This window comes from Eupeodes corollae, chromosome 3 (assembly GCF_945859685.1).
Source record: "Eupeodes corollae chromosome 3, idEupCoro1.1, whole genome shotgun sequence".
Classification (NCBI taxonomy): Eukaryota; Metazoa; Arthropoda; class Insecta; order Diptera; family Syrphidae; genus Eupeodes; species Eupeodes corollae.
The window spans coordinates 75900093-75925707 of NC_079149.1; the positions used below are offsets into that span (position 1 = coordinate 75900093).

Sequence of the window (25615 nt, forward strand, 5' to 3'; positions counted from 1 at the left end):
TTTACATATAACATACAATCGTTACCTACGCGTATATTCGTCACACAATTTGAAGTACATATAGTTTGTTAATGTATAGTGTATATCTGCCGTTAAGTGAAAATTTAATATACACTGCCAACCACAAAGATGAGACCACAAATTTTGGAACCGATTTTCGCTTTTTATAGCTGGTGTAAGTTGTACCCGGAAAATTTACCACTTGTTTATTTACCTATTACAAATTTATAAAATTAAAGGGTCAAAGGGCGTTCGAAGGACCCAAGATCAAAACATAAACTCCTTAAAAAGGGTATAAAAAAGTACTTCACTAGGAAGGGCCACATGCAAAATTTCAAAAAGAAATGAAAACATTAACATTTTATGGTCTACCAACATTTATTTATAACGTTTTTTTACACTACTAATGATTTTCCGCCATTTTAGGTTATAACCTGTAAAAGACAGTTTGGAATAAAATTCTTAATTTTATTAGATAATTTTATTAAAATAATTTTTGATTTTTCTCAAATTTTTGTGGATCAGCAATATTGCTACAAATTGCCTACAACTTTTGTACTTACTTTTTCACGTTCTGAAATTCTTAATCTTTCAAAGAATCTATGTTTGATCTTTCTGTAGATGTCAAAGTCTTTCAAACAGTTGTTTTCAACAATCTTTTAGATATTCCATACAAATTCTTTTAAAAGATCGCACTTGTAAACTCCTGCACGGAAATTATCGCAATGGCCTCATTTAAGTGGATCATTTTTGTATAAGCTTTTTTAGCAGTTCATAGCGAAAATAGTTTCCAAAATGTGTGGCCACATTCTAGTGAATGGCAGTGTAATAAGAACTAAAGAGTATGTAAACTTTGAGATAATAAGTACATTAATTTCGTCATAAAAAGAAGGAAGTACACATGTCTTGTAATTTCAAAAACGATCTGAATATAGTTGCAGCATATTTTAAAAATCGATTTTGTAGATTCAATATGTTTGAACTAGAAATTAAATTTAAAAATCTGATAAATCTGTATTTTGCGGCTATAAAAGTTAATATCTTTCCGCTTATATAGTAAGACTATTTTAGTATCAAATTCACACAAAGTTATAATTCAACCTTTACATCCTCTCATCTATAGATTAGAACTCCTCGAAAATTGTGTTATTTTAAATAAGTTCTAAAAATAACTTACTAGATCTACGCAAGAATATAAAGGCTTATTTAAAACTATGGTGATACTGAACTTTATTTGGCCTTCCATTTGTTCATAAAATGATTTAACTAAATATGAATAATGAATGTACGCAAGAAAATATAATTATTCAGTTCTTTATAAGTTTTTATTTGATGCTATCCCAAAATTGAGTGTTTTCTTCGCATTACTTATAACTTTTAATTTACTATTTATACTTTGCCCAAAAGTATTTGTTTTTAATTGGTCGTGTGAATTTTACTTTAATATTATTAACTGGTCTGCAAAATTGCTCTCATATATAATACTCACATTTTTGTTTGATCTTTATTTGCATAAAATATTTTTTTTTTCAAACTGACGTATTGTATTTTCTGCTGACCTTGGTTGGTATATCCAAACACGACAACAGGTGGGTTCAACAAAATGTATATGCTTAAATTTTATTGGTTTGTTGTCTCTGACTCTGAATTCTAGTCTACTTAATAAAGCTACCAAACTCTACATACGTACAGTTTTCTATCATAGACTAAGAATTATTCACCAGGAACAGGTAGAATAGAAAAACATCGTTATTAACTTTACTCAAATTGGTGTGAAGTTGAATCTTTTAAACTCATCTACCTTTGTTAAAGCCTTAAATACTATAGATATGGTTATAACCATATATGACTACAAATATTCTAACACAAAAAGTTTAAGTTTACAAATTTGTATAAAGTCATTGTACTGTGATTCGTTGTTGGTCATCCGCGATCAAGGCCAACAGGTTGATTCGGAATAACTTGAAAAACCACAATACGATATGGGAATTATTGTTTAAAATTATTATTTTTTTGGATTTGTTGTTATTTTTGTTTTGAGTTATTTATTTTGAATAATACACCAACCACTATATTCTTCGTACAGCCGTAGATACACAATTATTTTCTACATTCTTTTTTGAACTTGTAACTTCTTTACGAAAAGGTTTTCCTTAAAAAAATACATAGAAGAGGCCTATTAAAAGCATTTCATTATGTTGATTGAATGTGCATAGATACATACATACATAATAAGTTTGTGTTGAAATTTACAAATTTGAAATAAATGCGAAGTTTTCCGTTTTATACAGAAAGGTAAAATTTTACTTGTTAACTCAAATTTTAGTGATTGTTAATGTTGGTATAAATGATGAAAAAAAATTATTCATTCTAAAAATAAACTACTAGGTATTCATTTTAAACTCATTTTGCTCTGTATTAATGGTTTCATTATTACTTCCCATACATATAATAACACTAAATTATGAATCATGAGTCGTAGAGTTCTATTATAATTCTGAAATTAAGGGAGTTTTTTGAGTTGAAATGTTTATTTATACGCTAAAAAACTCTTTAAAGTTTGACTTGTTTGTCTATTAAAAAAAAAAAACACAATAAACAACAATGCTGAAAAAAGTGGTCATACTGATTTAAAATAGTTCAAGTCATAAGCGGGACATAATATGAATAATTTTGAATAACTTCCTTGACAGAATTTGTTGGCTAGAGTTTCTGCACGGGTATGCTAGCACGAGCATATTTCTTTCCGAATGGTAGAAAACAGCTTGTTGCCAAAAAGACCTTTTTACTATCATTCAATTGTACTTACGACTCTTTTTTTCAAGACATATTAATTTTCAGCTTAAGAAATATCTTGAAGAACGAAAGCTTCTTCATGACCGGCAGTATGACTTTCGTAGCAAAAGGTCCGCTGGTGATCTCAGGGTTTATCTCATCGAACAGTGAACAAATCTTTACATCATGTTGTAGAAAACAGGAATATTGCACTCGATATTTTAAAGGCATTTGATAGAGTTTGGCATCAAGCTCTCAGATCGAAAATGCGTGGCTTTGTTTTGTATCCGAAGGCTTCGTTTTGTATTCGACAAATGATTTTTTGTCTGAAACTTTTAACTCACTAAATTGTTTTGCTCATGAGAATAACCTCAGCTTTTGATATTCGTCTTTAGATGTTCATCCTTGTTCTTCGGATGTGGAATACCAACGACAGAGTATGCTAAGCTCATTAAATTCTGATCGTGACAGCAATCCAATGGGGAATTGTTTACCCATTTGATCTGGGTATTATTTACTTACCCTATATTCGCTCGAAACCAATAACCCACTTGAGTCTCTTGAACAGAATTTAAAAAAAAATCTAAAATGTATTGGTTGTCTAACTGAAACATTTGAGCCGAATTTTGGACGTACTGTAAGTACAGAGATTCTTTTTAGTCGAACTACATGAATGTTGAAGGCTTTGCCAGGCCAATATTTCCCACTTATTACAATTTGCATACATTCTAAACCAAATTGCATCGGTACCTGTTTTCGTATCCTATTCTCCCTTCCTAATTACTCGCAGTGTGTTTAATCATTATAAGGGTATTCATATCCCCTAAGTATGTGCGTGGAATAAAAAAATATTAATTTATCGTAGATAATTTCTGCAAAAAATCGATGGACTTCTATTAAGTCGTGGTATTCATAAAAGTAAAGTAACTACAAAATTATAATAAATGAAAAACTTTTGTATAAAAGGGGGTATGCACCATTTCGGGATTATTCTCTCGATCATGGATACTCGAATTGTTTTTTGTTGAGCTCTACCTTTTCGAAAAGGTAATTAAATTTAATAATTTTAATAAACCCACTTATCTTGTACATTTAAATAAACATGTACATTACCTAATGACTCATTTTCGTGTGTTAAGAAAGAATAATACAAAAAGTTTGGTTCCACTCCTGGCTAAAGTGGTCCATCTGTTGCCCTTTAAAGGTCGTAAGTATGATCCAAAATTATACGGAAATCCATACTTAGACATGCAACTACAGAGTATTCCTTACCATTGAAATATGTTTGATTTGTATAAAAAAATTCAAATTTATTTTATACTAAGTCAAGTTTCTTTGTAAATTGAACAAAAAACAGAGCCTTAGAAAGTCCAAACCATCCATCGAAATATATATTTAAAAAAAGGTGAAACACATCTGCAGCTGCAAATGAAGTGTATGTATACTGCACAGTACACGGACTCTTCACGATTGGTTTTAGGAAACAGACCTTCTGACATCAGCAGGTGGTATGTCCTGTTTTATCCGATTGAAATAAAGGAAGTTCTTAGATTTGGATGAAGTAATTTATTAAAAACCTAAACTCTGTGATGGTTACTTTTTAGTAATTCGATTTCCACTTGTAATTCAAAAAAAATATCTACGCGTGTCTATAATCATCATAACGATAATACAATATCCAGGGGTATGGTCAAAATTGTTTGAAAATAAAACTATCCAGACTGGATACTTTGGCGAAACATTGTTCAGAACTTCTGTGTTGATTTTGACACACAAACAATGGCATTTTATTGTGACGAAGTTTTAAGGTTTATTATATGTTGTTACACTTAAAAAAAGGAGAACTAACCGATTTTTTTTAGAAAAAATATGAGTTTCCAGAGTTTTGGAAAAACATAAATAAGAAAAAGGAGCATATTATTAAGGTATAGAATTTTCGTAGAATTTTCAATACCCTATGCTTATAGGATAAACCACAGCCACCACGATACTCTCCCAAGGAGGCCATCCCATATATGTTAATGGAATTAACCATGGGGCTGCAACATATCCCGTGGTACCACATCTTCAGTGGTGTGTTTATTTAGGTATTTGATGTGGTGCCATCTAGGGTAGATAACCCTAGAAGTGGCCGCCCGGCTTCATGTGGTACTCAATCCGCCGAGCTTTATCTACAATTACACCAGTTTTTTAGAAAATGATTTTTACTTCCACTCCAGACTTATTTTATCTTATATGAAATACCGACGGCTTATAGTCATTCGATTTGTATATATACTGATTTCTATGGATTTTTATAATTTATATCAGTAAGTCAAGCCCTCGAACCCATGAGACAGGAAGACAGTCCATTGTTGACCATCTATCGAAAGATTTAATCTTGGAAGGAAGTCAACAGTAGCTTCTTGCGTTCGCTCACAAGTTAAGAATTTTCTCAGTGCAGTTCTAAGCTGTGCCTTTTTCAATAACTATAAATTGCAAAAGTATCATTCATCATCGAGCTGCACTGAATTCTATAACTTGTGCCCAATGGCCACCAACGCAAATAGCTTCCTTATATCTTCATGGAAATCAGTTTGACCCCCACCTGTGTAGTGTAGAAAATGATGATCGCCAAACTAAATGAGCTAATATTTTAAAATTAATATTGTTTACAGACAATGTAAGTGCCGTGTAATAAGGACAAGTGAAATGAAAAAAATATTCGCCTTATTGCTTTTATGGTAATGTATGTTAGGGGAGAGCATGCTGTCCCGTGTAACCCCCCTAGTTGGGAACACTATTAGATTTGAGATAGGTGAGATGTTGAGATTTGCATATAATATTTTTGAAAGTGAAAGAAAACCAATATTTTTGCTTTGTTTAAGTATTGTACATTTTTCAAAAGTGAAAAAAGGCCTGTTCTTGAAATTTTGTCTAATTTCACTTGGCTTTAATTCAAGGTATTCCGACAATTGAGTTCTTAGTTCAAATGAATGAAATATTTTCGCTTTCCAATTTTTTTTTGTATTTTATGGTTTATTTAAAATAAAACTTTAAAAATTTCAATATCATTAAATTATGTTGTTATATGTTGCTTTCAATCTATATTGCATTTGGAAATCTTTTAACAAATTAATTGTTAGTTTTTCAATTCTCACTTTTCGAAAACTACTTCAAAAATGCAATTTGGAATAACCAGTATTTTGGGTATAACGACTATGTATGTATATGATATCAAGAAAATAAAATAAATATGTTTTTACCTTAGCCACTTCTTCGTTTCTTTTGAGCTAAAACTTTGTATAAACATCATTTTATATTAATTTACCATTGTTAGAAAAAGCCTTAACATTTCTTCTAGCAAAATATTTTGATTATTGATCAATCAATTTTTAACCATCTTTCATCTTTGTAATTACATCGGTTATAGATATGTACATAGGTGTATACCTATACTTTATATATAAACACATACATTCTTGAAATTTAAGTTGTAGACCAACCAATGAAACCATGTAATGGGCCATTTCGAAACAGTTTCTAAAATAAATAATGTCATATACAAGTGGTCACTATGTACATACCCATAAAAACAAACTTTGAAATTATTAACAGAACTTAGTGCCTCGCAAATTAGTTTATATAAATATACAAAAAAATGCTTTCATCAGAAAAACAAAATCTCCGAATGAATCTAACTAAATGGCTAAAATACGAAGGTGTGTATGTACCGACTGTGTATATGATTATACATATTTACCAAAGGTACATTCATTGGTGGCCTACAAAAGAGCAAATACAAGAATGATCCCCTAATCCGGTTCTCTTGGCTTGCTTCGTTGCTTTCTTAACTTAACTATTTTATAATACTTTTTCACACGCAGCCTTACGTTATAGAACCCATATGATACAGAAAGTCATTATTATTTTTAAAGATATTTAAAGATATAGTGTAGGCACTTATACTATACATACATATGTACTTAAAGTTTTACCTATACAGAAAAAGTGAATTGATTGCAAAGAAGTAAGTTAGAAAGGTCTTGAAAAGAATACAAGTCGATGGGGATAGCCATTTAAAATAAGTGGGGAGAGATGATAGAATTAAAACCTGTCGGAAAAATGAAGAATACCAAAAGGACAAATAACAACTTGCGAGTAAAAACAATTCTTGTCATGCACGACAGAACTTCGGGAGTATATTTTTCGACTTTTGGTGTTGTTATATAGATTCTTACATACGAAGATATACATATGTATGTATGTATGAATGAGTAATATTATTTTAATTTGCGTAATAAATAATAAAAATAAGAATGTGCTCTTTATAGTGAATAACATTTTAAATGGTTGACGAATTTAAACGCAGTACTTCACAAATCTTTTTTTGTTTGTTTTTAAATTCAGTTGGAAATTTTGAAAAAATTGTCGAGTAAATTTAGAAAGATCTAGTATATTGAAAGTTCATCTGAGTTCCATGGAAGAAGCTAAAAAAGTATAACGTGGCTAAGCTTAATTTTGAATTAAACTTTACGAAACACTTAAAAAAGTTTTAAAAGAAAAATATCAAGATCTTCAAAACTGTTGGGAGGTGCTGGGTTATGGGAGCAATGAGTTATTTATAAGTAAGCTATTCTTATGAATGTTTGTTTTTAAGTTAGTTAAGTACTCACAACATGAGACAAATTACAAAGGTACTTCTACAGATTAGAAAACACTAATTTTTTGGACATTCAATTTATTCAAGTCATTGATTTGTTTAATTCTTACACACAAAACCCGATAATTCACTTAAAAAATGTTCAAAAATGGTATGATTGTATTACTTATTCTGAACATTTATTTACACGGTGGAATACTACGTATTGATATAAAATCATGCTCAACACACCGAACGCATAATGAATGCAAAACCTACCTAAATTGACCAAAAATCAAAACCAAATCATTGAATCAAAAGAAAATTTATGAACTCATATTCGTTCTTTGTCTCTTAATGACTAAAGGAAGTCACGTGAGATTTTATTTTGGAAAACAAGCCTGAAATTATGAAAAATCTGCCAGACAGGAATGGAAACGAACCTATTAAGTAAATTTTAAACTAGGCATTCATAATAGTATGGTTCTCCTTGCAATAGGTCCGCCTGTCATATGATGGCATTAAAAAGAAAAAGAGCTTTAAAAATAAAGCGGGTCGAAATCATGTTTTGTATATGATACTGTTTGTCATAATGATGTATGCCTTAAATGCTGTATTTCAAAACACTGTAAATGTAGAACACTATACTGTGGACAGTATTTAAAAAAGAAAGCAGGTCGAAATTCTTTTTGTTTTAATTATGTATGATAGAAATTCTATATGATACTGTTTGTCATAATGCTGTATGGCTTAGATTATATGTTTCGAAACACTGTAAACTTGGAATACTGTATACTAATATTCTGAATGAACAAAACACTGTTTTTTTTAAATATCTTTAGAAAAAGTGCAATTTAATTTATATTTTTTCCCGCGCAAACGTTATACCAGAATATTGTCAAAAGGTATAAGGCAGATGATAAATGCTTAAACAACATTGTATGCATTTGGCTAATTTTATACTACATATCTCCAAAACTCGAAAGAAAAACAAAAAGGGAAAATATCCATTTGCTCATGAAAACAGTTCATACAATTTTAAAACTAACAACTTTTTAGAACAATTCATTCTTATTTAGAAATACATATATCCTACTGTCTTACATTTTTTTCTAAGGAATGTGGAAAAATTTTTATGATACCGTATTCTCGAAAATATCTGTACTGCCTCTTGCGAGGAATTGATAAATTCTACAAAAGTAATTCTTGTAGTGAAGAATAGTGCTTTCTCAAATTAGCCGTTCGGATTCGGAATATAAACTGTAGGTCCCGTCCGTCCATACAATTATTTGCACACAGGAATGGTTGAGAGTTGTAAGTCACCAGGCCCTGATTCTCTACGGACTGTTGCGCGACTTAATTTATTTTTTTATTTACTTAAAAATGGTGTAAATAAAAGAGAAACGTAGGTTTTTCTTGTTCAGCCTATTAACACTATTTGGAAGTATAGAATTTACACTATATTTTGTTCATAAGAAAAGCTGAATTCATCAGTAAGAGAAGAAAAGAAATAATACTCATATTACTAACAAAAAATTAGGTTGTAGGTATTTGGTTTAAAATTTGTCATTTTATGCTGCAACTTTTTTAAACAAATGTAATTGGTAAAAAGATTTTTGTTGGGAATAAAATCGAATTAAATTTGCAAATTCGATTATCAAAAATACGTTTTTGTGAACATCGACGCGTTCTACCTTATTAATATTTTTATTTTAAATTTGGAAATAATATCGAACATGAAAACAAAAAGAAATTCGACATTATACCAGATGGAAATAAAGTCGATTCGAACCTATAAATATCTGTTTTATTTCACAGCACCTTTTTTTCATTATTTCTTTTTCGACGTCCATTTTGAAAGTCAAATATCAAATATCGTGTAGCCATATTAGAGGTGCGCGTTTGTTGATGTCCGGCTTTACGCAAACAATTTCCAGATGAATAGGTACAAGTTAATAATCTTTACAAACGCTTACTTAGCTCATCTTGTGTCATCTCTATTTAATCATAGCGCAGAACTTCAAATTTAAAATTAAGTAACAACTTATGTTGCAATGACTAAATTTCAATTTTTTCAAAAAACCGACATTGACTTTCATCATCTGAATACTAAAGAAATCGTAAAAGAAAGCATGGTCTTATTACGTAAAATTAAAAATTCAAGTGACAGAAGGAAAGATTTTGCTAAGTACTTACAAATGTTTGACATTAAGAATCATTGTAGTATCTTACGTAGTTTCTGGAATTTTGTATTAGTTATAAGTATTTATTTTAATCTATATTATGATGATTTAAGAACTTATGTAGATTTTTTGAAGGAACTTAACTCTAAATATACATTAATATACCTACTAATATAAATTATTTAAAAATATTCAAACTGAATGTTTAGGCCTATCCTAATAGGCTTGGAAAGCATAACCAATTTCATTTGAAAAAAAAAGCTTTACATTTTCTGTTAAGTGAAAAAAATAATAGAAAAGATGAAAAAAGTAGTAAAAACTTCTGAACTATAGTCTCTGTTTAATTGTGATCGAATAAAGAGTTTTTGATCGTTTGTTTATTAAAACAAAAGCAAAAATTTGTTCATATAAGATGAAAAAATCATGTCAGACGATAAAGTAAACTTTAAATTCGAATACACGGAGATGATAGTCTTTGCTAGTTTTTTCATCATCTGAAGTTAGTCCAATTTTTGAATTAATTGAAAATCATGCCCTGTTGACTAAATTCGGACTCTAAACATCTAAACAGACAACTCATAAAAGATGTAGAAGGAATATACATTATGTTATGCAGATTGGAACATTATGCACTTAATGGAAGGGCCATTAAAATTATTTGATTTTAAAATAATGTACATACATACATATACGAACTTAAAGGAAACTGCAGAGCCAAAGACAAGGACATCTTAATAAAACAAATTGCTGATATTTTATACTTTTCAAGACATGCGATAAGGTGGTTAGTTTTACAGTGCCTTACATTAGTGTAACCGCACCTAAAAAATGCGTTTTATAAAAAACCTACAATGGGAGTGACTCTTTACTATTTTTTTAATGAGTTGCATCACTGCTCAAGCAAATTGAGTAGAAAATAATGTACCTTTATTTCCTCTCCTGGTGTTTAAAAATCAAAAACAGATTTTAATGTATTGCAAAAATATAACCGCATTTTGTTTTGCTATATTCTGTTTTGAGTTCATTTTTAACAAAAAACTAATATGCAATTTTGTTGCTTCTATTTCGACCAAGCTAAAAATTCTTTGTGGCTTACTGTTCACTAGATTTTTTAATATTGAGTTCCATTCTGTCACAACTGCCTCTTGCAGATCAGCAACATTAGTAAATTGCCTATTAGGGGCATACTTTTTGGGGGCCAAAATTCTTCAAAGATTTTCGATGGGGTTACAGTCTGGAGAACGTGACGGCCACTCCATCAAATTAATATTGTTCGATCCGAACCCATCCACGGTCGCAAAAGGCCCTTCAAACCATACAGATGTCACCACCAAAGTTCCTCTTGGAAACAAATTTTGTTCTTTCCTCAAATCGTATGCCAAAATCCGCTAAAATCCTCTGGTCCTTCAAGATTAAAACTTTTTTCATCGCTGAAAATAACCTGATAAAGGTACTTTATTTTCTTCTCAATTTGCTTGATCAGTAATGCAACTCAGTAAAAAAAATAGTAGGATTCCCTCCTATTTTAAGTTTTCTATAAAACAAATTTCTTTCAGGTGCGGTTATACGTATGCAAGGCACTGTATATTGAAAGATGGGAATATGCTGTTTAAAATAAATGTGCAGACTATGTATTTAATGATTAGGAACAATTTTAAACATTAAATAATTCTATTGCAATAATAATACTTAATTGGTTTCTTTAATTTTTTTCCAGTGTAGGTATAGTAGGAAATACTTCAGAGATTGTTTGTAATAATTTTCTTTTGTTGAAGTGAAATGTAACAATTTAATATAATATATTTTCCTTAAATTATTGAGAGTTTTAAGAAATTTTTGTTTTTTGTTTTTTTTTCCATCACCATACTTATTTCCAAAACCTGTCGTGAAAGATTTTGGATGCAGAATTATAAAGGCGATCAAAACGCATCAGAAAAGTGCAATTTTGTTGCCAAGAACACTAACTTGTCGGCCAGTATTTCGTTAAACCCTTAAGTGGTACTGTGTCTAGTTATTTCCACATTTTTAAAATGTTTCCATTGTACCTACATACACACTTAATATTAGTGAAAGACTTCGTATTTATACAAAGTATACAAAGAGGTATTCGTACTTACCTAGTTGTTGTATGTAAAAATAAAAATGTTTTTATTCAAAGAATGTAAAAGTTTCGTTACATATTTACTTATTTAGGATGTGTGTTCATCTCAATAGGTTGAGGTTGTTATGGGCGAAGGACATTATTCTTCTCAGTTTGCTTTACATGAAATTCAAGCCAAAATCACAACCATGACATCGCATAGATAGATATAATGGTTTTCTATCTATTCTCCTTGTACCGAACCGAACTATTGTCCCAAGTGGGATGATGCGCATAGCGCATTAAAGTATTCTTAGCTACCTCACTAAAAAAGAAGAACAGAAAGGAAGTCTTGTTTACCGAGCTCCATAACCAAACACACTTTCAACAACAAACAGCAATAACAAAAACAATATTCATTCCATTCACACATGGTATTCCTTTTGACTGCTCTACTGTGTTGTTGACTCTTCTCTCCACCGTCGCTGCGTTGGGACTGCCCAGAAATGCACGCCATATCGCTTTACTACACCTCTTCTCTCCCCAACTTATGTTCTAAATGCAGCTTATTCTTCTCATGAGTGTAGGTATGTATACGTTGGTACATGCTATTCACTTTTTCTCCAAGCTCTTTTTGTTTAAGTCAGTTCTTATTTTGAGGTTTGAAAGCTAAACGTTCACTCTCGTCATTATCATCGTCATTCAACATACCCAGCCCAGTTCTCCTCTACGGACTCCATGAACTCCTCCATTACGATAACTATTGTTCGCCCTCTCGTCTCTACAATATTTTGCATTATTCACATCTCGCATCACAAACAAGGAAAGCGAAAGAGAATAGGTAAGAAAACAGATACCTAACTAGACGATAACATCCACTGCTCCCCACTATTTTCATTATGGAACGATGGCGACGTCGCGTCGCGTCCTCGTCGTCGTAGTCGTCTTCGCCGTGTCGTATATAACTTGATATTGCATGGTAGTAACCCTAGCCGAAAAGATTCCTCTCAAGCGCGGATGTTGGGAGGGTGATCTTGGAGAAATGACCCCCTAACTCAAACTTAAAAACGAATTTTTTTGCTTTGCTAAGCATTTGTTATTGTATTTTCAGTTTGGTATTCGTAAAAACGAGCGCAAAATGGTATTCGTAAAAACGAACTTATAAGATTAAAATTACGTTGATAAAAGTTGCGTTAAAATTGGTTGCGTTAATTCCGCATGTCTGTCAGCTTTTAAACAAAAAAGCTATTTATTTACATGAAATTTGTTTAAAGTTCAAATTAATTCATTTTGGAAGGTAGGTGGGCACAACAGGAAGTAAACCCGAGAGAGGTTTAAGATTTATTCTTTATACCCTACCCAGGCATACATTGGAACATCCCTACATATCATCGTATTTGTATTATCTACACATGAACATACATATATCATGGTTGTATTGTGGATAATTGTTAAAGCGTGTCGCAAATACATATAAAAACAAAAGAGTACCATTTTAAAAATATTTGTTGGTAAAAATTTAATACGAAAAACTTTTTTTTCAAAAGAACCAATACTTTCGTGGTTTTATTTTTAAAATTTTGAAGAAAAAAAAAACATTTTTGAAGGTCAACAACTGTCCCTTACCTATCTAATAAAATATCTAGACACAGCCTTGACACTCATGACCACTGTCAACTTCAAATACTTGCTACGGATTCACATCCACAAACCACGGCAACAAATTGATAGGGGAAATTCCACCATTTTCAACGTTGGTATCCCAATGCAAACATAATATGCGATATGTGCCAAAGTCTCAAACAACCCGTTCGATGTGAATGCAGTCACTGTTTTCTTCATAAACATATCTATAGGTGAAGTGGGCCTATGGGCAAATTTCAGTGTCTATGGATGCTTTTGCCCTGCCATTGCATTCAATACAATTCTATGAAGAACTTTGTGCAATGAAAAAACCATGTGTCCGGCGCGCGCGCAGCGGTGACGTTTTCCTATTATGCATTCCCCATGAAAAACCATTTCGGTCAAAGTCGGGGCGAAACAAAAGCATAAACACAAAGCACATGTCATATCTTTCGTATGTTCATGTATACATGTACATGTATACTGACTATTTTATATAAGGTATGTACGCACATACATACAAGATGAATAAATATGATCTATATAATATGTACATTCAGATTCAGTTTTAATGTTAATGATTATGATGCATCTTTTTGTAGGAAGCTAAAACAGAACTGCAGAAAAGTGTTTAGCTCGTTTTTTGAGCCACTCACAAAATTCATTGTTTAAACATAATTCAAGCATATTTAAACACAATTCGAATCAGCATTCGTATTGAGTTTGGGTTTATACTTCGAAAAGAGCTCACATTTATTTTAGGAAATAAGTCACTTTTACATTTTTACATGATTAATTTTCTGTGCATTATATGCTATAAAGATAATGTACTCCGTAGAATGTGAACGACTTTTATTACTTAAAGAGTCAATGAATGCCTCGAGTGGCTAGTGAGAATTTGTATTGAAAGTGCAATATCGTCCCATTTCTGCTATTCTGAATACCTGAATTGTTGAGATTTCGGAGATTTCGAATGTTGTTTTTTTTTTTACATAAACTTGTTTGAAAAGATGGCAAACTTATCAATCATTAACAAAAAATAAGGCAAATCATAATTTTGTTTTACAAAATTTAGAAATGTATAGCCTTGTAGGGGGAGTGTACGATACTTTCACCTTTTAACCATTTGACTTAATACAAGCACTTCTTTACTGTCGGAGGGGGCCTCGTTTAAGCGGGAGAAAAGAGAACGGCAACACTTAAAGTTATAAATTATAATTTTTACTAAAGCCAGAATACTACAATTTATAATAAATTTTAAATGATGTTGTTTAAGTCAACAGTTTTTGAAATAATTGACTTCAAATTCAAAATTTATGGAAAAAAAAAATTTAAAGAATCACTTTGAGTATTATTTGATTAGTGATTATATATATCGTTTCAAAAGCAATTAATGTAGGTAGTTAATTGTTCTAACTATTTTTTTTTTTTACTATACACTTACAACATTCCTTTTTTTTAAGTCGCCGTCTAGTTTTTGATATACATAGTTGAAAAACATTAAAACTATACTTGTTATTTAAACCCCAAAGCTTCTTTGATTTTAAAAGAAACATTGCAAATATTTAAATGTTCACTGAAGATTACAGTAAGCCCAAGCAAGGCGGTTGCAGGCACCTCACTGTGTGTGATTTAAATACAGATGGCAAATCGTCCTTACATTTTTCTTCAGTGTCGTATTTTCTATAAAAGAAAAGTCTCTATTTTGATAGATTTGGTGTGTTGTTTGGGGCATAAAATACTTTTTTTTTCTGTTTTTTTTGGAAGCTTGTTTGTTTGTTTATTGTGTAAGACGTATTTGTTTTGTTAGAAAATATGTAGCTTTTGCTGGGGTTTGTTAGCTGTTACTCCATGACTCGTAGTCATGTCCGTTGAGAACTGTTCAAAAAAAAAAAGAGACATGTATATACAATTACATATGTATATGTACATATGTATAATATCAATTATTTTTTTAAAATCAGATTATTTAAATGCAAAAGTAACTTTTTTCAGGTTTTAGTTAATTTTTTATAAGATGATGCCTCTCTTCTAAACGAGGGGAAATAGAACCCCTTCCTATAGTAAAAAGCTTGTATTGAGCCTCTCTACCAAAAACCGTTATTTTTTCTTGGCATCAAAGTTATCGTACTCAGGTCCTCTGTAGTTATATTATGTTTGTTGTTGCGCCGAATTTATTAACATGAGACTCAATACTTTTTTTTAAGAGATATATAGAGGTACGAAGTAGATTCATTAGAATTCAAAACGGTAACATTTTTCATCCATTTTTCAATTATGGAATTGAAATTGACCAAACACTATAACAACTTACTTATTTAATTTGGCTCTAGGGCCTGTATGAAGTAAAGCCTTACCTAACAAACTAGCTCTAGTTGCGCACTACAAGTTGGGTGTTTTACTTGTGTGTGCCACCTTTCTGTGTTTATAGCGAAGCACAGGTATCCACAGTTCTTAATTGCCACAAAGTTGCGTCTGTTGATCGTGACGGTTTACCCGAGGCGTATGCATTACAGGTCCTTTTCTGATGACAGCATGTGCATTCATATTTGTGCCCTCATTAGCCACTTTTTTGCCACCTCTGTCTCAATGCTCACAATACCCCCGCAATGAGTTTTTTTTCGATTATGTTAGTATCGTCAGCATATATACAAGTAATTGGACAGACTTTTGAAAGAGTTGACTAGGCATAGGCAGCGCATCACTTGAACGGCAAAAGTATTCAGTCAAAAATTGAATTTTAAAATATTTTTCTTGAGATTAAACAATTTCAGTGTAGTATTTTTGGTGGGGATATTTTATATTACCGAAAGTTAACAACAATATTTTGTACAAGATAAAAACAAATTTTAATTTCATATTAAATTATTAATAAAGATAAATTCATTATTTAAAACAACATAAGTATTTGCTATATATTTAACTTTCCTTTTTAGAAAACAGTCAGCATTTTTAATAAACAAATTGACGAATGCACACAAATAAAAGAAGCTTTTTCAAATACGAAAGCCCATAGGAAAACTACATCATAACGTAGTACATAAAGACACTTGCAAAGTTAAATAAAAAGAAAGTTGCTATTTAAGAAACGTACATATGTATCTCTGACAACATTAGTTGCACACAGAAATAGTTGAGAGTTGTAAGTCACTAGGCCCTGGTTCTTCATGGACTGTTGCGCCACATTATTTTTTTTTTACATACATATGTATGTGGGCACTAGGCACAATAAAATGGTACCCGGAGTGAGGTGGGCAAAAGAAAGAACAAGATCATTGCATGCTTTGCAAAAAAAAGAAAAAAGCAATGAATATGAAAGCAGAGAAAGGCAATATCAAATGAAGCTTAAGTGTAGTACTTGCTGGAAAGTTGGGTGTTAAATGTTGTATTCATTTAAATATTTTGTTATTATTAATAATTGAGCGTGATTAATGTAAAACTGATATTAATATTGAAAAACTGTGAAACTGCGCACACTGAACCAATACAAATTTAACTAATTATTAGCCGGGAAAAATAGCATCCACATGTTAACGCAGCGCTCACTTGCTCGATATTCTCGGTACGCGCTGTCGCCAAAAATACTACAAGATTTTTGAGATATCGAGACGATGGAAGAATGTGTATCTTCTTCTGATCTGGCTGCAATTTACCGAACGTGTATTCTTCCAAAATTTGAGTATAAATCCAATCCCTAAACTGGTGCTCAAGAAACTTACTGTAGGAGAGTATTCAAAGAAGAGCTTTTAAAATTAACGGTGACAATAACATCAATTACGTCACTTTTGTTGCCCCATACTTTTTTACCGTTATTTTAACGGAATATGCTCTACTGAAATAGGTCTAGAAAAACTTAACCTTAATACTTGCGCTTCTAAGAATGTCCACCAGTTTACCCTAAAGCCCAACTTAGACTCTACTATGAAGTAAGAGGATTCGTCGTAGGCGAATGTGAAATGCTTTGAAACGCTATATCTTTCCATGTACTTTAGAATTCAAAACTAATGTACACCGACACCTCTTTTTCGAATCCCTCCTCTTTTCCTAATGCTCTCATTGTTACTTTTATATATAAAAAGTATAAAGGAAATAAAAATGTCAGTGTCCGCTAATTGTAAAACATTAAAATACCAGTTCATAAGTCAACCCTATCTTTAATAAGTTGCTGTTAAATAAGGCCAAGTTACCTAAGACTAACTCTTACAAAAAAAACGAAAAACTAATGGAAAGGAAATTCAGAAAAAATATCATGCAAATTCTTATTCGGAAAGAATTCGGTGAAAGCTTTTTTTGGGAAACAAAAAACAATTGTTCCAAAAATTTGGTTAACAAAACTTTAAAACAAATATAATCTATCATTAAGATGGCGTCCTAAAATTGCACTTACTTAGTTCCTTAAGGAAGCACTATAGTCTTGTGTGAAATATGACCTCACCTAACAAACTTCTCCATCTAGCCTGCTTCCTAGCTAGATGCCGCCAGTTGCGCACTCCAAGTTTGGTGAGGTAACTCTCCACTTGTGCGCGGCATCTGATCCGCGATCTTTCTCTACTGCGCTGTTCTGTGGCCGTGGATTGGAAGATTTTCAGGGTGAGAGCATTAATTTACATGCACTCTACAGAACCCAGCCGTCTTAGTCGTTTTGCTTTTATCTTTCTGGCTATGTCTACGTGGCCGTACAGCCGTGGCCGTTCCATCTTCTTATCCATTCCATTGTATCATCAACATATGCATTGGATAAACATTTGAAAAAAGCACCTTGGGAGACTTTCCGGGTGGGAGCATTTATTTACATGCGCTCTACACAACCCAACCGTCTCAGTCGTTTGACTTTTATCTTTCTGGCTATGTCTAAGTGGCCGTACAGCCTTGGCCGTTCCATCTTCTTATCCATTCCATTATATCATCAACATATGCATTGGATACACATTTGAAAAAAAAGCGCCTCCAGTGTTAACGTGGGAGCTCTGCACTATTATTTCAAGTACGATGTTAAAGAAATCGCATGACAGCGCATCACCTTGTCTAAAGCCTTTTTTGACATCGAAAGGAACAGATACAATTTAAACGTTTCATAACTAACATGAACCAAGTGGACTACATAATACATTCTTGTAACTAACACGTTTAAGTTGCATTATGTCCTTTAAAAGGAATTCGCATCTAGTTACGTCTTTACTTTCCTAGTGAAAAATCAGTCAAATGTAAAATTCTTTTACATTTGTATTTACATATTTTGTTTATTAGATTTAATTTCAAAGTTCTGGTTTAAGTTTAAGTACTGGTTCATGTTCATTAAAGCTGGTACTGGTTAATTGCACCAGGTTCGTTCTTTTTCATTCACTATTTCACAACTATATCTGTTTGAGGATTCTCTTACTCGTATTCCTCTGCTTACAATTAGAATAAAAAGTCCAATATTGCCCATTTCCAAAAATTACAATAATAAAAAAATTAATTCTATTTAGGGGGAATCGATTAAATTTTTATGAATCCAAACAATTTATCCAACATTCTGAAGATTGTCACATAAACAGGTGTTAACGTGAATGGGTTTGGGATAATGTAGTTCACCCGATGGATAACACAATGCAAAGGCAGTTTTAACTAGAATCGAATAATTGAATCGAATATAAGATCTACGTTAAATTCAGAATAGGACTAATAATTAAAGCCGGATCATTAGTGGTTGAGATTGCTTAGACAAAAGACAGAGACATTATATTATGCACCTTGTTTCATTGCATTTTTCTTATAAATATATTGGCAGTTTTGTCTTTTAGTATTTTTGTACATTTAACTATAAATAGGTCTACAAACATAGAAATACTATGTATCTGTGTTCTAAAATGAGTGAAATACCAACTCAAAAAAGTTTGCCGTCCTATACAAAAAAGAGAAATTCAAAAACATAATAAAAGCATTGAATAAATACAACAAATATTATATGTACATATAACTGTATATAAGATAGCACACAAAATCCTTCATTTCGAAGATTGCAAAAAGCTCCTTCAACTCACATACAATACACCAAGTGCATTACCATCGTCACTCCTGCTCTTATATGTATTATCCTACTGCTTTTTTATTATATGGCTTTTTACGTACTTTTTTAAACCCTAGGCTAGGAGTTTTAACAAAAGAGAAAAAATAAAACATCATACATATATATGGATGTATATGCATGAAGACCAACCCACAGCATGACATATTAATATACGTACATTCAACATATTTTGTGTTTGCATTTATTCTAGGGTAGAAAAAATTGTATCGTGCCAAAGTTTGTTCTGTTTGGGAGCTCAATGTTTTTTATGTTGTTCTTGTCAACGAGCAGAAACGCCTTGAAGTCTTTTTTATTTTATGGTATAATGAATCAAAATGTCTACTTATATAAGTACCTATTTTATGTTTGTATGTAGCTGTTGGCACATATAGATAAATCTATGCTTTGTAGCAACAATTGCAAGAACTTTCCTTGTGATGTTCTATTCTATGTGTATGCATTTTTATATTTTTATCCGAACTGTCATTTATATGGCTTTTTTGTTATAAAGTCTCTTAACTATCTGCCTTTCCTCCAATTCATTTAAGTAAAATAAATGATAAGAAAATAGAAAAAAAAACATTAAAGTTAAGTTTGTTGTTGTTTTAAACTAGCTGCCCCGGCACCCTTTGGTCTAGCAAATTGTATCGGCATTAAAAAAGTGTGAGTTCATGTCTTAAAAATAATATATGATCACGGTTAAATCCCTAGTACCCGGTCACCTAACATATTTTCTTATTTTCAAGTTAGTTATAAATTCAGTGTTTATCATAATGATCGTCAGAATTTGTTTCAAAATTAATTTTGTATCTATTAAAATCAATATTATAGAATAATTAAAGAAATACTAGTTTCACTACGTCCATTTTGACCTTATACCCGGTTAACTTTTTATTGTTGAAACTATTAGGACCAATACTGCCTGGATACTGAACATTAGCAAATTTAGTATATTTAGTTTATTATTCTTTGCTCTGGTATCCGTCATCCCAACTGGATTACTAGCACAAATTATTTCAGTTAGTTTCTAGGAACCAGCGCCAGTGATTCAAAATTAAGGGACAATTGTTAATTTTGTTCACTTTGTAAAGAAAAACATCCTAGCACTAAAACTATAGTTTTTACTTCTCTCTTTTTAATCACATGTAAAGACCCAAAATGAAGTCTTTTCGATTTTGTTGAATTCATCAACTTTCTAATTTTTCTCCTTACAAAGCTGGTAAGGAGACAATTTTGACAAATTTAAATAAGCGTTTAAATGAGCCTTAAATAAATTAAAAATTTCAATTGGACATGGATGCAGTGTAACCCAAAATTTAATATTTAAGAATACTGGTGACTGGCCCTACTTGATGAAATTAGATTCTATTTCGTACACTGCAAGACTTTATTAGTTATGTAATGCAATGCTTATGCTTATGCTTTGGGTCAGGGATTTATTGATGGTCGTAAGAACAGAAGCAATGCAGGCGTTTATATTCAAATGCTACGTCATCATCAATATTATGTTAAAAAATCATTTAAGGAAATCAATGGATGTTTATTTTACTTTCTATAAATAAGAATAAGCCTTTAACAATGGTTTAACATAAATGGTTCAAATTCGTACATTTTCGACTTTTTGTCCTTATTAACTTCATTGATTTCATCTTTATGTTCGATCGATCTTCAATCGAAAAAATCGCACTTATCTGCAAAAAAAAAACTGAAAAAAAAAATCGATAAAAGTGATGTGAGTGTTGTCATTATATACGGTGAAAGGTTACACAAAACAGTGAAAACATTCAAATTCAACAGAACAGCCACAAATCTTCGATTATTGCAAACTCTACTTCGGCACCACATTCGCAATGAATAATAATAAATAAGACTAATGCAGGACAACATGCTCGTCAATTATAATAAAGACTTGTTTTTGGATTCATTCTTCGAAAAATTCCTTCCTACAATTTTGATGGTTTGCTTTAGTGTATATATATATACAGTGCCCTGACCTGGGTTAATGATAATTACACTATTAACTATTTTTGCAAACTAAGTTAAGTAGTATATTTTGAAACGAAACACAAACCTTTCTAATTGCGTTTCAACTCATTCCATACTGCATTGAATTTAGGGATATTAATTATTAATTTGTCTAAACCAAAACATTTTAATTTGTATTTAATATTTTTTAACTAAAGTATATATATATAAAGAACAATCTTTGCAAAATTGTTTGCCAAAAAAAATCTTCGCCTTGAAATAAATTTAAAAAAAAAACATATTTTCAACATGTTTTAGTTTAGAGTTTAAAACCAACTAAAATTAAATGAAGTCCCTTAGTTTCAATTAAAAATTGTTGTTTTTTTATGCAATGAAAAGTACTCACAATAGATGACCATCAAAGCAACTACTTGCAGAAGAAGTCTTACTATGATTTGTATAATTAGTCTTGAATTAAGCTGGATAATCATGACATCAATTTTAAGCTCTAAGTCATTTCATGACATATTTAATACAAAAGTTGCCTCTGTAGATATTTACTAAGTAGTTGTTAATTAAATTTCCGATTGTTTTTTTTCTTTGCAGGTCGAGATGATCTGTCACCATCGAGTAGTCTCAATGGCTATACTACAAACGACGGCTGTGATGCGAAAAAAGGAAAGAAAGGGCCAGCGCCACGGTTGCAAGAAGAACTGTGCCTGGTGTGTGGAGATAGAGCATCAGGATATCATTACAACGCTCTTACATGTGAGGGATGTAAAGGATTTTTTCGACGTAGTGTTACCAAAAATGCGGTCTATTGTTGTAAGTTCGGCCATGCCTGCGAAATGGACATGTATATGCGACGTAAATGTCAAGAGTGTAGACTGAAAAAATGCCTTGCGGTAGGCATGCGGCCAGAATGTGTAGTTCCAGAAAATCAATGTGCTTTAAAGAGGCGTGAGAAGAAGGCACAGAAAGAAAAGGATAAACAACAAGTATCACCGGCAGTCAGTACAACAGATGTTATTAAAAAAGAAGTTCTCGAGTTGATGCAGTGTGAGGCGCCTTCGCATGCGACATGTCCAGTAAGCTTCCTTTTTTATTGTTTTTAAAGCATTCTTAAAGTAATTTGTTTACCATTAAATAGCTACTGCCTGACAGCCTATTAGCTGAAAATCAAGCAAAAAATATACCTCAATTAACATTAAATCAATTAGCAGTCATATACAAACTAATTTGGTACCAGGATGGTTATGAACAACCTTCCGAAGAAGATCTCAAACGGATAATGATAGTAAGTTTCAAAAATACAAAAATTAAATCTGTCTTAATTGTGTGTTTAACAGAGTTCACCGGATGAGAATGAGAGCCAACACGATGTGAGCTTCAGACACATCACCGAAATTACAATCCTTACAGTACAATTAATAGTCGAATTCGCCAAGGGACTGCCGGCTTTTACCAAAATTCCACAAGAGGACCAAATAACACTGTTAAAGGTATTTAAACAAAATTTAAGTTGATTCAGTCCTGTCCCTATACAATCTGATTTAAAATCATTCATATGTTCATTATTTTTTCAAGGTATCAAAAAGTAAGTATACGTCCGTATATCAAACATGAACACGTAACCAATAAACTTTTATCGATGCAACCAAACCATTCTATGTTTTACTTAATAAAGAATATGGATTTAAAAAACAAGACTCAGACGTGGAGATATTTTTTAAAAATTTTGTATGTGAATGCATAGATACATACATACATTTTGTGTATTAAATATTTTTAAAGGATAAACATAGAATAGTTAAAAAACAAATAATTTAGTTAAGTTTTCATGTCTGATATATGCACGTATTGTCATTTTATACCGATAAGCCCAACTTATCAAACGTAGGATGACTTATTGTAAAGTAAGAATTGATCCAAAAGTAAAGATAATCAATATACGTAAAGGTATTATAGTACTCCTACTAATAGTCAATGTGTGTACTACATTGACTCTTCAAAACGTCCCTACATCAATTATCGTCTCGATACTATTGTCAAAGTTTTTAAAATTTTGCCTCTGAAAATATAAGAACTACGGTATGTCCTATGTTAATAGTCTGTCTTTTTGAAATTAAGTGCTTCCGAGAGATATTACAATAATTTTGACGGATTCAAATTCAGAGACTATTTATGTATAAAACTATAAATAATAAATAATTCGGATATCAATGAAGATAGGAATAGATGTTTTACCTAAATTTTTCAATATTTATACGTGAGAATACAAAGTTTTTAAACTGAAACTACAAAACAAGCTTTTCTATTAGACTTTGTAGATCTTGAGGTGTTCTATTTTAATTCAATTCTCATTTATTGCAAGTTTTCTTAATTACATAAATAAAAGATTTCTTGGCAAAGTTTTAGTCCTCAAAATTCGGTTTAATACAAAATTAATTTCTTCAAGAGGTTCAAGCGTTGAAATTCTGATTTAAATCTCAGTTTGAAATGGAACTTCCTTACTTAGCCTAAGGAAACAGCGGTTATTAAGAGTAGTTCTTTGTTTGATATCACTGATGTTGTCATTGTCTGCATTCTTAGCTGAGCCAAGGTAGAAAAAGTCCTTTAGATTTTAACCGTGACATCGGTGTTGTAGGGTCCTTTTTTAATGACAGCATGTACTTTGTTTTGCCCTTATTAGCAGCTAAAAGTCTTATTGAAATTACGCTGAGTTCTTCCAAATATGTCATAGCGAGTAATTTTACAGTTTTTTGAAAGATATGGCCTCTAGAGTTGACGTGGGAGCTCTGCACTATTCTTTCAATGAAGATATTAAAGAAAGCACTTGACAGTGCATCACCTCGTAAGCCTTTTTTGGCACCGAAAGGTTCGTTTAATTTGTTATCAACCTTTATGAAGCAACGAAAATTCTCCATGGTCATCCTGTACAAACAGACAAGTTTGGTAGGGTTAATACATTTCGTCCTTCCTTGAAATCGATGAAAAGATAGTGGGTGAGATCTGTCGTAATTTGAATATTTGATCGACTGTGTTTTTCCTGGTCTAAAGCCACAGGACTGAAGATCAGAACCTATTAGGTTGTTGACAATGGGCTTTAGTCGTTTTTATATTAGTGCAGAGAAGGTTTTATTTGGTGCAGTTTCGAGGGTTTTCTTTCTTTTTTATCGGGCAAACAATACTGAGGTCTCAATTCATCGCGCATGCCTTCTTCCAACCATGTTTTACAGAAACTTTATATCCATACCTGACATTACTTGCACACAGGAATGGTTGAAAGTTGTTAGTCACTAGGCCCTAGTTCACTACTTGCTGTTAGTGAACTAAATGGAGTTTGTAGTTGATGAGAAATCGACCGTAAGAGTGCTAAACGAACTACAACTAACTTACTGGTCGCATACGGACACTCTAAGTTAAACTGTAACAACTAATACTAATGCCTTTCCGGCCCTAGGATCTATTTTACTTGAATTAAATTTTATTTATTAGAAAATAAAATTATATTAATATTATTTATCATTTTTAGTTAAAATCTACTTAAAATAAGGTTCTTAATATAAAACTTAAAACTAACTTAAACTTCCTATTCTACCTTAAAACTTCTTAAAACAAGAACAACAAGAACAACACACAAGCAAATCTAACTATCTAACATTTTCGGTTTTTCATTTTTTATTTTTCTTTTTTTTTCTTTATTTCAATTTTTTTTAATTATTTCTTTTTTTTTGTGGCACTATTCTTCTTAAAACTAAACCCTAAAACTATAAAACAAGTATGTAAGCCGGCCAAGGCTTAAAACTCCATCCCGACTACGCACTATCAAGACGTGCCAATTGAAGCCACCAAAACTGGTTCTCCTGCTTCACCCTATCATTTCGGTCTCGTTCGAACACAGCCCTACTGAACTGTAGGAGCTCTGCTCCACCTTGTGCCATGACATCCCGATTATACAGGAGTCGCCTATCTACGGTTTGTCGTCTGACGTGGTAAAAAGGAATGCCTCTGCAGGAATGAAGCCGCTCAAGCTTGCACTCTCAAAATACTTGTCCTTCGGATAGAACGCCCCAAAAATTAAATAGGTCGAAGACATAGCTCTTGCAATGTGAACTCGAACAAGTTTTATCACGTAATTGTCAATACTGATGATTAGAGCCCCGTTGTATAGGACCTCGTTGGAATAGTAATGCACGTAAGAAGATTCGGCTGTTCGATATAAGCCGGTACAGGGTCGTAAACACTGCCACTCCAAAACCCCACTTCTGCGTCTGGGTAGGGGCAACGATGAACCCACATGACAACCATAAACGATC

At 31.9% G+C, this 25615-nt stretch overlaps 1 protein-coding gene across 5 annotated transcripts in view; it reads left to right on the forward strand.

Annotated features, from left to right (window-relative positions):
• The window catches only part of LOC129951719 (ecdysone receptor), a 155002-nt gene that overhangs the window by 124536 nt on the left and 4851 nt on the right, over nucleotides 1-25615 (forward strand). For all 5 annotated transcript variants that reach the window (XM_056064017.1, XM_056064016.1, XM_056064019.1 and 2 more), the window contains 3 exons: nucleotides 21903-22384; nucleotides 22447-22593; nucleotides 22646-22798. In XM_056064017.1, the coding sequence (XP_055919992.1) occupies nucleotides 21903-22384; nucleotides 22447-22593; nucleotides 22646-22798 (782 nt within the window). The remainder of the gene's footprint in view (nucleotides 1-21902; nucleotides 22385-22446; nucleotides 22594-22645; nucleotides 22799-25615) is intronic.